Raw genomic sequence first — 14,873 nt, forward strand, 5'->3', positions numbered from 1 at the left:
ATTGTGTCCTAGATCCGGATTTGGATAGACATCCTCTATCAGCAGGGACCCCTGTATCACAGCTCTTGCACGCAGTAATAACCACTAGGTACGTCACTCCACTTTGAAAGTATCGCCGTCTCTACCTGGTGCCCCTGCACAAGTGACTGTAGTCCCTGGAAAATCCTATTCAGGAAAAGGAGGATGGGCCTATACCAGGACCTATAGGACTCAGACTGACATCCTCAGATGGAACATCTCCTGAAGACGTTTCCATCCAAGGGTCAACTGAAGAAGAGGACACCTGCAATGAGTTACCTTCAACTCCAGTCCCCCTCTGACAGACAGAACGGCCCAGCAGCCAGGCAGAGCTGGCATAAACTCGCAGATATACTTGGCTGAATTGTCCTTACATGACAAGCTGCACATATCACTAGGTGCTTAGACTTATGTCACCAGCACCATAGTGCCTCGCTTCACTTGTGTGCCCAAATAAATGATGCATTCAAGCACAGTCACAGCACGCTCAAGTAGGCGCTCAGTACGCGCTCAGGTAGGTGCTTTGTACATGCTCAATTAGATGCTCCATATGTGCTCAGGTAGGTATTCAGTGTGTGCAAGTCGTTGTTCAGTGAACGCTCAAGTAGGTGCTCAGTTCATGCTTAAGTAGGTGCTCAGCATCTCAAGTTGGCACTCAGTCTCAAATAGGCGCACCACAAGATATGCTGTGACCTTGTGTGCACCCATAAGCGCACGAGCGCGTTTGTTACACCGCAGTGTGGCAACATGGGCACAAACAAGTGCATGAAAGTGCTGCCGCTCGAAAAATCAAGCCTGGGAGCGGGGCCTAGCCCGAGGCTGCTCAACCAGCCATGCCTGCGCCACCACAGTAACCTCACTAAACTCCCCACAAAGGTGAGGAGGAAGGAAATTACGCTGACCACTCACACCGAGGAAGACCTGGTAAAAAAGGAACAGGGAAATACAATCTCCCTATTCTCTGCCTTCTACTTGTCTTCATTTATTTTTAGCTTTTTTTTTTTTAACCTGAGCTCAGCCACCCCTAGCTGAGAGTACGACCGGGCTTCTGGCTATGGGGGGAGAGGGCGAAAACTTCCACCGCTAAGCCTCCTTCATTCTTCAATCGCTTCACCTGTTTGCGAGTATGACCGGGTCTCCAGCTACTAGGGGAGAGGGCGAAAGCCTTCACCGCCTGTTTTTTTTTTTTTTAAGTCTATGCCTGAAAAAGGCTACCGGACTAAAGGCACTCAACTGAGGGAGGAACCCATTGGTGTCAACTCAGGAGTACAAGTGCTGTGATAATCTTTTCTTTTTTTTTTTATTACAGGTAAGCCCCGATAGGGAAATGAATGTCTACCATCTGCTGGAGACGAAGAATACTAGTGGGCTGAGGTCAGGACAGAGCTATGTATCTGTGACGTCAGCTTTTACTCTGTCTACATCTGCTGATAGAGGTGCATACCACACTTGTGGGGATTGGCCTGTTTGAGTACAGGCCAATCCCCACAAGTTGTGCATTTGGTCTGCAAAACCCAAAGGGAGTGATACAGTATAGGTGAAATTCTTCTATGCATGAAAAAAGAATGGGATCTGGCGGTGATCATATCTGATTTATTTAATTTGATTTTAAGGTGGCCAAACAAGTGGATAAGGCAACAGCATAAGCCAGAAAGATGCTTGGGTACATAGGAAAAGGAATGGTTAGCAGAATAAACGTGAAATTGCCTGTGTGAATCCCTGGTGACACTTGATTTGGAATATTGTATACAATTTTGGAGACTGCACTTTCAAAAAGATATAAACTGGTCCACACAGTAGCTATTAAAATGATCATTGGTCTTCATACTAATGAAGACCAATTTAAAGATCTAAAGATGTATACTCTAGAGGAAATTTGGGATAAAGGAAATATGATAGATACATTTAAATATCTCCAAGGTATCAATGGAAAGGAGGCTCTGGGATGAAAGGGTCATAGGATGAGGGAGAAGATCAGAAGTAAAATGAGGAAGTATTTATTTATTTATTTATTTAAACCTTTTTTTTTTTTATATACCGGCCTTCCTCACAAGATATCAAGTCGGTTTACAGTACAGAAAATAATTATCAGTACCTCAAATACATTTCCAATTAAATTACAATAAACAAAATCAAATACTCTAAAATCATAGCTACAATGTAAAACCAATATCAAATTAAAATCCTAATTTAAAAGACAATAAAACAATCCTAAAATAATACTGCAGCCCACATTATTCATTTTTGCAACCTAGGATTTTTATATATAATATCTAAAACAAATTATAATAATCACTAATTCAGCCCGTTTCCCCACACTCTCTCCTCTCTTTTCTCACACCTATGCTAACTCACATTCTCACTTCTCTCCCACATGCACACTTTCTTTCTCACTTACATACTATTTATTCTTCCTCTTCCTGTCTGGCAATGAGTTCAGCAGTACCACTGGGCTCCTGAAGGGAAGAGTATTTTTTTTTATTTATTTAATAACTTTTATATACCGACGAACGTTGGGAACATCTCGTCGGTTTACATAGAACAGAACTTAGCAACAGGCTTTACAATTATTGCATAATTAAATAAGGAACATTAAGAACATACAAATAACAGATTAGTAATGGTTTAAGCTGCTTGAGTCAGGCCATGCATGGGGACTGGCTCCAGAGGCAGCATTAAGCAGGTAGCAGCAGTAAGTTCTTTTGGCATCCAGGGAGATAAGACTATTTGTGACAAACTTACCTGGTGGCAATATGGGGACTTGGTCCAGAGCAAGAGCCACGGGTGATAAAGAAGGGGCCCAGAACCTAACAGACACTGCTCCTAGCCCATGCTGGTAGATGCTCTCCCTGTTGCTGCTTCTGACTGCGCAGTCAAAGCTCCTCAATTTACCTAACGGCGTTGGCCCAAGTGACTTCCTCTTCTGGGATCCATGCATGCTGACCCTGACCCAGCTCTTTCTTTTGGCAATATAGCTGATGCTATTTCTGCTCACCAGCACAGGCCCAAATAAGTTCTTTTGAGGCCGGTGCCTTTGTGGGCCACTTCAGCAGCTGCATGCTGAGATTTTCGGGGTAGGCCCAGAGGCCTGGTAATTCCCTCAGAATTCCAGAGTCTCCAGATCAGATCTGGAGAGTTCCCAGTTATGCCAATGGCGAAAAGGTCAGAATCTGAATTCAAGAAAGCATGGGACAAATTCAGGGGAGCTGAGGGAGTGATAGGTAGGGATTATGGAGTAGAACAAGGGGTCTAAAACAGGGACACAATGGTCCAGCACCAAAACCTGAATGTTGTCTCTCTTGTACATTCTGTGCACTGCAATTTTACTCCACTGCTATTATTTTGGAATTTTGCCTTTTCTTCCTCTTTATTTTAATCGTTATCTATACTACCTTGGCAACACATGTAAAACTGTAATGCCAATAAAGTTATCTGAATCTGAAGCTAGGCCTCATGGTCTTTTTCAGCCGACACTCTTCTCCGAACATATCGCTTTCAAGGAACTGCGAAGCACGAGCCTCAGCACTTCCGGGTCACATACTGCCACTTTCCGACCCTCTGGGAAGGTTTTCCTTTCTCTCGTGACGTCACCCTGTAGCGCATAAAGCTCGTGCTAGGATCACACAGACATAGCACTTCCGGCTAGGAGGCAGTGCTTTCACAGGACCCAGCCGGCTCAAGTACAACCTTCTGATTGGGTTAAGGATAGTCACGTGAGCAGACGCTCGCATCCGGTTGGCTGCCTTGGGGTGGGAGGGGGCGGGAGGGAAGAGTGGAGGCGCTGCTGCCTGTGGGACGAGGTTTCGTGTCAGCTGTCGTCGGCGAGGGGGTCGCAGGGTGGCGGGAATGTGTCTCGCTGTCTCGCTGAATGTCCAGGCGCGCTGCTGGGTTGTTCCTGTGTAACCAAGAACGGGGACGCAGGACTGTCTTCTTCTTCTACACTACGTGTGTGCGTGCCCCCTTACCCCCCGCCGCACCCGTACCCGCCATCGCACCTGCACCCGCACCCATGCCTGGGAGGAACAAGACTAAGACCGTGAGCAGCAGCAGCTCTCTGGCCGCGCGCGCCGTGGCACCGGAGGATGTCCCCTGTGCGGAAGTAGCGGGGAGAGGGGGCGGGGACATCGGGTTGGAGGTCGGCGATGTGGACATCGTGAAGTCTCCCAGTGACCCCAAGCAGTACAGGTTAGTATGGGAGGGCGCGACGGGAGAGAGCAGAGATACTAAGCGAGCCAAGTTGCTGGAGGAAGGCTTCTGGCATTGCACTGCACTGCACTGTAGAGAGGTAGTTGTGGTCTTGCTTCTTTAATATGAAATGAACCATCTTCACCAAAGTGTAAGAGGCGGGATGTCAGGAAAGAGGACTGAGCGAAGGGTTCAACGTATAAGGTGGATGCCTTGGCGGTTCCAGGGGATGATGTATTGTCCTGGATCCCTGTGGAAAGAGGTCTCGGGAGAGCAAGAAACATTGTCCTGATGATTAGAACTCAAATCTCCGTGCAAGAGCAGCCGAAATTCTAAACAGCGCTTTATGATAGCCCAACTGATGAAGGGCTAGAAAAGGTGACTGAACGGCTTATGATTTTTTTTCAGTTCTAAGACATCATCTCCACATTATGCTAGACCTGTTAGTTGTATTTGCCATGAGATGGGCAAGATTTCTTTTCTTAAATAAGGATGATGAATATGGGCTTTAAATGGTTTATGGCAGTAGTTCCCAACCCTTTTAATGTCGTGGCATACCCAGTACTGGATTTGCTTTTGTCATGGCTTTTGTCTGCTGCCCCTTCAGCATATCTTTCCCTCTCACTCCTTGGTATCATGACTTCTCTCTTTTCTCCCTCCCTGACATCATTGTAATTAGTCTTCCCTTTTTCATTTGGGATCATCTTCATCTGGCAAGAGGAATTAGGTGAATAGCCCTCTTTGCTGTTGCCTTCTGCTCTGCCAGATTCCCATTGAAGTTGGAACCGTGTGGAGCCCCATAGTTTTGTGATACCTGCAAGCTTCCCGCATTTCTGACTTCAGTGGGAAGCTGATAAAGGAGGCAGCAACAGTAGGTAAGGCACCATGCTTGTGTTCTGCTTTTGATAGACCATTTTTCAGGGGACACAGGAGAGAGGGAAAGAGAGAGGAATACTTGCCAGTGGACTACTGTAACCTGCTCTTCTCAGGGGCCCAAAATGTCATGGTATAGCATTTGGGAGCTTCCGATTTGTTATGAAGCTAACCTGACTCATACAGTACTTTGAGTACTAGTCATCTATAAATTGCCAAACTGGTACTTAAAGATGTTTGGCCTAGTAAATTTTGAGTATAGTATTCTGGAACTACATACTTATTCATTAACAAAGTGTTACCCAACTTTGTCAAGCCCAAGACTTGTGTACATAAACAAAAAATGTATGGCACCCCAGCTTCTGCAAGCTGGTAGTACAGGCACAGAAAGGACTCATATGGCCTGAAAAAGAAGCTACAGAAGCACTGAATGCCCCACCAGTCTCTCTTCCAAATTTTAAAGCAAAGGGAGAGATGGCGCAGAAATGCACATAGACCCATCACAGTGGAGCGGTGTTCCAGAGGCTTTTTAAATGAACTGAGATAAGGCTGGTTTGATGGCTCAGTGGTAGTGCAGCACACTGCCATGCGAAAAGCCCTTGATTTGATCCCCAAGTGAAAAAAGTAAAAGTAGCAAACAATGTTAGGAATTATTAGGAAGGGAATGGTTAATAAAATGGAAAATGTCATAATGCCTCTATATCGCTCCATGGTGAGACCGCACCTGGAATACGGTGTACAATTCTGGTCGCTGCATCTCAAAAAAGGTATAGTTGCGATGGAGAAGGTACCAGAGAAGAGCAACCAAAATGATAAAGGGGATGGAACAGCTCCCCTATGAGGAAAGGCTGAAGAGGTTAGGGCTGTTCAGCTTGGAGAAGAGATGGCTGAGGGGGGATATGATATTTATTTATTTTTTATTTATTTATTTAGCATTTTTTTATATACCGAGGTATAGCAGAATTGCCTTCACTCCGGTTTACATTTACAACAACATGTTACATTTAACAGAGAAAAAACGGAAAAACTGGTATAGAACAATAGCTTAATACCAATCAAGATATGCAATATATTAAGGTATATATCAATGCTCAAATCAGGGAAAAAAGGGAAGGTTACTGGGAGTCAGAAGGTAAATAATGGAGGAAGATTGCATGCCGAAGGAGGGACATGCGATAGGAGTGGACTATAGATTTATCCTTTGGAGTCTTTGAGAGAGCCGTCTATGAGAGTTTGGCTGAGTAACCAGGTTTTTAGATCTTTTTTAAAAGATTTAATGTATTCTTGAGAGGTCAGGTGATGAGGTTACGAATTCCATAGTTTCGGGCTGATGATGGAGATGGCTCTGTTTCTTGTGGAGATAGTTTGGCATGTGGAAGTGAAGGAACCTCTAGTTGAAGTTTACTTGTTCTTGTCATACGAAGTGATTTTTGAATATGTATGAAGTTATCCAAGGCTGTGTAGTCTGCTTTATGAATTGATTTGTGTAGAATTGTAAGGACTTTGGCTACCGGTAGAGAAAAGAATAGAATTCAATGTAAATTGTTGAGTACGGGGGTTATGTGGTCAGATTTTCTTTTGCCAGTCAGTACTCTGGCAGCGGCATTCTGAAGTAACTGCAATGGTTTTAATGTCTTTAAGATCATGAGAGGTCTTGAATGGGTAGATGTGAATCGGTTATTTACACTTTCGAATAATAGGAGTAGGGGGCATTCCATGAAGTTAGCAAGTAGCACGTTTAAGACTAATCGGAGAAAATTCTTTTTCACTCAACTCACAACAAAGCTCTGGAATTTGTTGCCAGAGGATGTGGTTAGTGCAGTTAGTGTAGCTGGGTTCAAAAAGGTTTGGATAAGTTCTTGGAGGAGAAGTCCATTAATGGCTATTAATCAAGTTGACTTAGGGAATAGCCACTGCTATTAATTGTATCAGTAACATGGGATCTTCTTAGTTTTTGGGTAATTGCCAGGTTCTTGTGGCCTGGTTTGGCCTCTGTTGGAAACAGGATGCTGGGCTTGATGGACCCTTGGTCTGACCCAGCATGGCAATTTCTTATGTTCTTAAGTCAGGTTTTCCCCTCCCTGAATTGGCTGGGGATGCTGTAGAGGCAGCATTCACAGGGTGATACCAAGCAGTGATACCAAATTTCAGCCCTGGTTCTGATGGAGCTGGAGGAAACTGATGAGTTAAAATAACGGAGAAATTAATTGACATGCTTGTGTCAGGGCAGAGGGCTTTGGTGGTTCACCTGCACTCTCAGTTTTAAGTAGGTGTGGTATATAACCGTACCCATTTAAAGCTGGTAGTGTGGGTGAGCCATAAGACAGACAGACAGAGACAGACAGAGACACAGACAGAATCCAGATAACCTCTGTTCCCTGTACGTACCCGGATCAATCCAGACCGTGGGTTGAGCCTCCTGTCCAGCAGATGGAGACAGACCAAAACTGAAAGGGTATCCTATATCAGGACAGAGCCTACCCTGCAGCCCTTCAGTATTTGTCTGTCTCCAGCAGATGCGACAGCTCGCCCTGCGGTTCCCTGGCTTATCTTCTTAGCCTTTGCCCTGTTGGGCTCTCTTTCCTTATTCTTGTCGGATCAAGCAAGTATTTCAAAATTGTTAAGTGTTATAAATAAAAAAAAAATAAAACTTTTCAAGCAGAAAAGACTGTTTCCTCAGGAGACAGCACCTGTCTCCTTGCTCTTGGGGGCCTAAGGGGGGGTTTTACCCCTTGTTTGTTAAGCAGCCTAGGCTCTTCCCCGGTGTACCTTTTTGGGGTGATACTGGTGGTCCAGTCACTCCCCCCTATCTAGCTGTCCTCTGCCCCTTTATCTCCCGGGACACTTCATTCCCCGGCTGGGCCAGCAGGGAAGCTCATTCCCCTGCATTTAAACAAAAAAAAAAAAGATTTTTTCTGATTTTTGGGGCACTTTCGGCATTAGTGCTGACTGTTTGGCAGCGTTGTGATTTTTAGGCTAGGAGTGAGCAGGGTTCGTTCTCCTGCACTCGCTCCTCAGCACCTGACAGCTCAGCTATTTTTGGCTCTCCTCGCGGCTTTTTTTTCTCTGTCATGCCGCGTTCTAATCAGTGCCTGGCCTGCGGGGAGCCTGCTTTGCGGCTCTCCCGCGAAGGCCTTTGCTCGGGGTGCCTGCCGGGTAGGGAGGGCCCCTCACCGGCAGCGGCAAAATCTACCACCCGGGGGAAGTCTTCTGATCGCGTGGCCAGGCCGTTCCCAGGTCGTCAAATGGCGGACATCTCGGATTTCAGCAGCTCCCGATTTGGGGTTGCAGGACTCGGGGGAGCCGGATTTTTCTTTTTCTCCCCCTGATTTGAGCCCAGCGCAGGCCCAGGATGAGGACCCTGCCCCCCCCCCCCCCAGACATCTAGGCCACATCTTTCTTCGGAATTTGTGATTTTAATGCACAAATCTTATTTGGGCCAGTCTACAGGAGGAGGAGGCACCTCTCCCAGGTCCTCCCCCCGCTAAGATTCCCCGCATGCCCCCTACGCTTGCTCCCACGGCGCTTGATGCGCAGGGGTCCGTCCGGGTTCGAGTGGTACCGGGGGTCCCCCCACCCCCGGATCCTCCAGCCCCACCGGTAACACCAGATCAGGATGAGGATTTGGCAGTGCCTGCCCCCCCCCTCCCAGAGGGGGATGACCCGCGAGTGCTCCACTTATTTCAGAGGAAAGAGCTGGAACTGCTCATTCCCTTCATACTTCAGGAGCTGGGGATTTAGATCCCTTCGGAAGATACCGTTATGGCCATGATGCTGGCTCACATGGACTCTGTCCTGGCGGGACTCGGGGCTCCTCCACGTACTTTCTCCTTCCATCCTATGCACAAGCTGCTGCTCCTCCCAAGAATGGGAGGCTCCCGAGACAGGGCTCCGGGTGGGGAGCGCTATGGATAAGCTCTATCCCCTCCCCGAGGATTGCCTGGAGATGCTTAAAATCCCTAAGGTGGATTTTTCTGTGTCTCCGGTCACCAGGCACACCACTGTCCCGGTGGTGAGAGCCACGGCATTGAAGGACGTGCAGGACCGCAAGCTTGAATTCTATCTCAAGCGTATCTTCGAAGTTCTGGCCTTAGGAGTCCAGGCTACGATATGCAGCAGTCTCATGCAGCGGGCAAGTCTTAGGTGGTTTCAACAATTGCTCAGTACCCAGGACATCCTGTCTGCAGAAGCGGAGCAGGCTGAACAGTTGGAAGGCGCTATAGCGTATTGGGCGGATGCTCTTTACGATTTACTCCGCGTGCAGGCCAAAGCCATGGTTTCCGCGATGTCGGCCAGACGTCTCCTCTGGCTGCGCAGTTGGTTGGCGGATTCTTCCTCCAAGTTTCAGTTGGGCACACTTCCTTTCAAGGGTAAGTTGCTTTTTGGCGAGGACCTAGAACAGCTTATTAAGTCCTTGGGGGAGAACAAGGTCCATATGCTGCCAGAGGACTACCCGAAACAGTCACGCTCCTTTTTCCCTACACGTTCCTGCTTCAGGGGCCAGTGACGGTATAATACTCGGGCACGAGATACTTTCTCTCGAGGAAATTCCTCCAGATCCCAGTCCTGACCTCATTCCTTTTGGAGCCGCCGTGCCTTCCGAGATGGTAACCCACAGCATTCCGCCGCAAAGCCCACCTCCCAATGAGATCCAGCCGGCCCATTCCTCCGTTCCAAGCTTAGGTGGTCGTCTCTCCTTGTTCTTAGAGGAATGGGTCAAAATTACATTGGATCAGTGGGTTCTCGAAATAATAGAGAGAAGTTATGTTTTGGAGTTTGCTTGAGACCTGCCGGATCTGTGCATAGTCTCTCCTTGCGGACATCGAAAGCGGGCTGCCGTATGCCAGACTATTGCCAGGCTCCAGGAGCTGGGAGCCATAGTCCCAGTCCCGGTGGAGGAACAAGGCGCCGGCCAGTATTCCATCTACTTCATCGTGCCGAAAAAGGACGATTCCTTCTGTCCGATCTTGGACCTCGAGAGTCAACCGGGCCCTCAGGGTACCGCATTTTCGGATGGAGACCCTAAGGGCGGTCATAGCAGCTGTTCGGTCCGGCGAATTTCTAGCCTCTCTCGACTTGAAGAAGGCTTATTTACACTTCCCGATTCGCCACGAGCATCAGAAGTATCTCCGATTCAACATTCTGGGCCAGCATTTTCAGTTCCGGGCTCTGCCCTTTGGCCTCGCCACCGCGCCACACACTTTCACCAAGGTTATGGTGATTGTGGCGGCCGCCCTCCAATGAGAAGGAGTCCTGGTCCATCCTTACCTGGACAACTGGCTCGTGCGGGCCAAGTCGGAGACTCTCTGCACGCTGGCAGTCAACCGGGTCCTTACCCTCCTCACCTCTCTCTGGATAGTCAATTTTCCCAAAAGCAATCTGCAGCCCTCCCAGGTTCTGGAATTTCTGGGGGCGCGCTTCGATACCCGGGTCGGCAAGGTGTTCCTACCGGACACTCAGGTGTCCCATGGCATGGGACTACCTTCAGGTCCTGGGGACCATGGCTTCCACTATCGACCTGGTCCCCTGGACTTTTTCGCATATGCGGCCATTACAGAAAACTTTGCTAACCCGCTTGAAGCCGGTGTCGGAACAGTTTCGGGCGATTCTCCCGCTCTCCGACTCTACTATTGCCGACATACAATGGTGGCTATCGCTGATGCACCTTCTGAGGGGGATGTCCCTATAGACTCCGCAGTGGATTGTAGTCACGACAGATGCCAGTCTCTCTGGGTGGGGAGCAGTCTGCCAGTCGCAGCCCATACAGGGATACTGGTTCCCAGCTTAATCCCGCTGGCACATAAATCGCCTGGAGGTCCGGCTGGCCCTCAATTTTTTTTCTTCCTCTGATTCGCCGCAAAGCGGTGCGAATGCTCTCGGACAACTCCACCATGGTGGCTTATATCAATCGACAGGGGGGGCACCCGGAGTCGCCTGGTGGCCCTAGAAGCCAGCCAGCTCCTTACCTGGGTAGAACATTACCTGGAGCGTCTAGCAGCCTCCCATATAGCGGGCAAGGAGAATGTGCAAGCCGATTTCTTGAGTCATCCGCACCTTGATCCTGGTGAGTGGGAGTTGTCAGACGGAGCGATGGATTTGGATTGTCAGTCGGTTGGGGCCCCCCTCACCTGGACCTGATGACAACCTTGAGCAATGCCAAAGCTCCCAGGTTCTTCAGCCGCTGGAGGGAGCACTGTTCGGAAGGAGTGGATGTGCTCGTCCTTCCTTGGCCCCACGACATTCTCCTGTACGTGTTTCCTCCTTGGCCTCTCATGGGAAAAGTTCTCTGAAGAATAGAACTTCACAGGGGGGGACCGGTCATCCTCGTGGCACCCGAATGGCCCCGAGGACCGTGGGTCGCGGATCTGGTGAACCTGGCAATCGACGGTCCTCTTCGTCTTGGCCATCTCCCTCGCCTACTCCGGCAGGGTCCTGTATTTTTCGACCAGGCGGATCGCTTCTGTCTAGTGGCCTGGCTTTTGAACGGCGAAGACTGAGAAAGAAGGGATATAAAGAGGAAGTTATATCCACTGTTCTCCGTGCCTGTAATCAGTCTACCTCTCTGGCTTATGTCCGCATTTGGAAAGTTTTTGAAACTGTATGTGTGGAATCGGGTGAATTGGCTCATTCAGCTCTGGTTCTGGTGATTCTTTCCTTCCTCCAGAAGGGTCTCTCCAAGGGTCTCTCCTTCAGCTCTTTGCGCATTCAAGTGTCCGCTCTCGTCTAGGTACCGTTGATGGTCACCCAGTAGCGTCGCATCCGGATGTTATCCACTTCCTCAAGGGCGCCAAGCATTTGAAGCTGCCCGTCCGGTCCACTTGTCCTTCGTGGAGTCTTAATTTAGTTCTTCGGGCTCTCTGTGAGGCTCCTTTTGAACCTCTCAGTCGGGCTACCCTTAAGGACCTGATGCGCAAGACAGTTTTCCTGGTTTCTATCTGCTCCGCCAGACGGGTGTCGGAGATTCAAGCGTTGTCCTGTCGGGAGCCCTTCCTGCGGTTTTCTGATTATGGAGTTTCTCTCAAGACTGTACCTTCCTTCTTGCCGAAGGTCGTTTCTTCCTTTTATGTCAATCAGTCGGTGGAGCTTCCCGCGTTCTCTCCTGAGGATATCGCAAGTACAGTTGGGGGTGATTTTCGCCGCCTTGATGTAAGACGCGTTTTACTACATTACCTTCCAGGTCACCAATGAGTTTCGGGTCTCCGATTATCTTTTTGTCCTGTGGAGTGGTCCAAATAGGGGCAACCAAGCTTCTAAGACTATGATCGCTCGGTGGTTGAAGGAGGCGATTTCGTTGGCCTATATCTGCCAAGGCCGGGAAGTTCCGGAGGGCCTCAAGGCTCATTCCTTGCGTTCTCAGGCTACTTCTTGGGCGGAGAGTCAATCGGTCTCTCCGCAGGAAATATGCAGGGCCGCTATGTGGAAATCCCTGCATACCTTTGCTCGACATTACCGCCTTGATGTACAGGCGCCAGTGTTTGGTTCCTTCGGTTGGCAGGTGCTTCGAGTGGGACTGTCTTGGTCCTACCCTCTGTAGGGAAGCTTTGGTACATCCCACGGTCTGGACTGATCCAGGTATCTACAGGGAAAGGAAAATTAGTTCCTGTAGTACCACGGATTAGTCCAGACACCCTTCCCCATATATATTGTCTGCTGTCCTCTCGAAGCTCTTTTTTTCATCTGTGTTCATCCTTAAAGGCACCGGAAGCATCTGTTTTTGATGACAATGGATATGGAAGAGCGATCCTATTCAGAGTCCATTCAATGTTTGCAATTTAGTTTCAGTGAGTTCTCTCGTTACTCGCTTGAGTTCTCTTGTTACTTGCTTGATCTTTTACTGGTTATCTTTATTCTTATCTGCTTTGACAATGGTTATACTGAAGGGCTTCAGGGTAGGCTCTGTCCTGATATAGGATACCCTTTCAGTTTTGGGCTGTCTCCATCTGCTGGACAGGAGGCTCAACTCACGGTCTGGACTGATCCTTGGTACTACAGGAACGAAAATTAACAGGTAAGAACTAATTTTCCTCTAGCTTTATTCCTCCAGTTGTTGCCTGTGAATTTTTCCTCCATCTCCATGGCGCATCTGGCACTGGATGATGAAGTACACATTGTGTTTGTGGGTTACCCACAGCTTCAGCTTATCAGTAATGCTTCTTGGGGTTTCAGCCACAATTTGGCACTGCTGTCATGAAAATCAGGTCTCACCTTGGGGTCCTCTCCTGTATCCTGCTGCTGCTCTGTGCTTCAATATCTCCAGTCTCTGCTGTCTTTTTTTTTTTTTTTTTGCATAAACATTTTTATTGGTGTCAAACTTGTACAAAATACAGTATCATAACAGGAGAGAATGCCAAACTCATGGCACCTTTTATCAATGTACCCACACCCCACCCCCCTTGCACACTGCACAGTATGCGAATGCGATGAAATAACTAGAAACAGCAATAGCAACGGCAGGATCAGAAATGTTCCTATGTAGTCTATAATGGCATGCTTCACGGCAAATTTCTGCTTACACAATACTAGGAGGCTGTCTCCCAATACTGAGAAAGGAGGGGCATGGAGATCTCTGCTGTCTTTTAACCCAGACCCATTGACCACTTATTTTGGGTTCTCACTTTGTAGATGTTCCTACTTCCTTCACTCCTCACTGCCTGTGGACTCCCTTCTTCCTTATCTTCAACTCTTTACTAAGCCTGGACCCTTTCCCTCTCTTGTCCTCTCAATTCCTTGTCATGTGTGGCTCCCCACTCCCAGACTCCAGCTCCTTCTTTGCAAGTGAAAGAACAGGCAGAATTTCTTTCAGTGTGGGTATCTGGCTTGATTAGTTACCTTAGCTGCTACCAGTGATGATGTATGCGGCTACAAGAGCTTCCCCACTGCTGCTGCTCCCAACACTCAGAATGAATTGCATCTGGCGCTTAGAGGATGTACAGATTCAAAGAAGGAGACTTATAAGGGGGGAAAAGGAGGAAATGCCCCTGCAAAAAGGACCCAGCTGTTCTCACACTTTTGGTGCTCATATAGGTAGGATTCCAGGTTCGGAGTTATGGATCCGATCATGGTGGGCCTCCGGGGTCCGGCTCGATCCTTTCCTTTTCATATGTCTGCCACAGATGTTTTGTTTAAGGAGTGGGAGACTCCAGACCTTGGCTTGAAGGTGGGATGAGCTATGGCCAAATTGTACCTGCTTCCGGAGGAGGCTTTGGATCTGCTCAGGATTCCCAAGGTGGATGCCGCGGTCACAAAGAAGACCACCATTCTCGTCGCGGGGGCCACTGCATTGAAAGACTTGCAGGGATCGTAAGCTGGAGCTGCAGCTAAAAACTTTTTTTGAGGTTTTGACCCTTGGGGTCCGGGTGGCTATGTGCAGCAGTTTTGTGCAGAGGGCTTGTCTTCGCTGGGTTTAGGATTGGCAGGAGGAGGCTCCCTGCTCGGACGTGGCAGTGCTGCGTGCTAGCTGTCTGCAGGCAACAGTGGCGTATAGCGTGGATGCCCTGGATGATCTTTTGTAGACTTCGGGCAGGACAATGTTGCAGAGGTTTCCGCCCGCAGGCCCCTCTGGCTCAGAAACTGGTCGGCTGATGGGTCCTCTAAAGCGCAGCTGAGTTCTTTACCATTCAAGGGGAAGCTCCTCTATGGGCAACAGCTGGAGGACTTGGAGAACAAAGTCCACAGGTTGCCGGAGGATAGGCCTCGATCCAGAGGTTTCTTTCCTCAGCGGGCGAGATTTCGGGGAAATCGTCGTTTCCGCTCCTCAAGGTCCGCAGGGTCATCATTTCACCAGGGCACCAGCCGTC

General features: G+C 48.7%; 1 protein-coding gene across 1 annotated transcript in view; it reads left to right on the forward strand.

Annotated features, from left to right (window-relative positions):
* The first annotated feature begins 3,771 nt into the window (after window positions 1-3,771).
* The window catches only part of NRDC (nardilysin convertase), an 82,333-nt gene continuing 71,231 nt past the window's right edge, over window positions 3,772-14,873 (forward strand). Inside the window, exon 1 of the mRNA XM_029617976.1 lies at window positions 3,772-4,203. Coding sequence (XP_029473836.1) covers window positions 3,887-4,203 — 317 coding nt within the window. The 5' untranslated portion in view covers window positions 3,772-3,886. The remainder of the gene's footprint in view (window positions 4,204-14,873) is intronic.

Source organism: Rhinatrema bivittatum, chromosome 10 (assembly GCF_901001135.1).
Source record: "Rhinatrema bivittatum chromosome 10, aRhiBiv1.1, whole genome shotgun sequence".
In the NCBI taxonomy this organism is placed as follows: Eukaryota; Metazoa; Chordata; class Amphibia; order Gymnophiona; family Rhinatrematidae; genus Rhinatrema; species Rhinatrema bivittatum.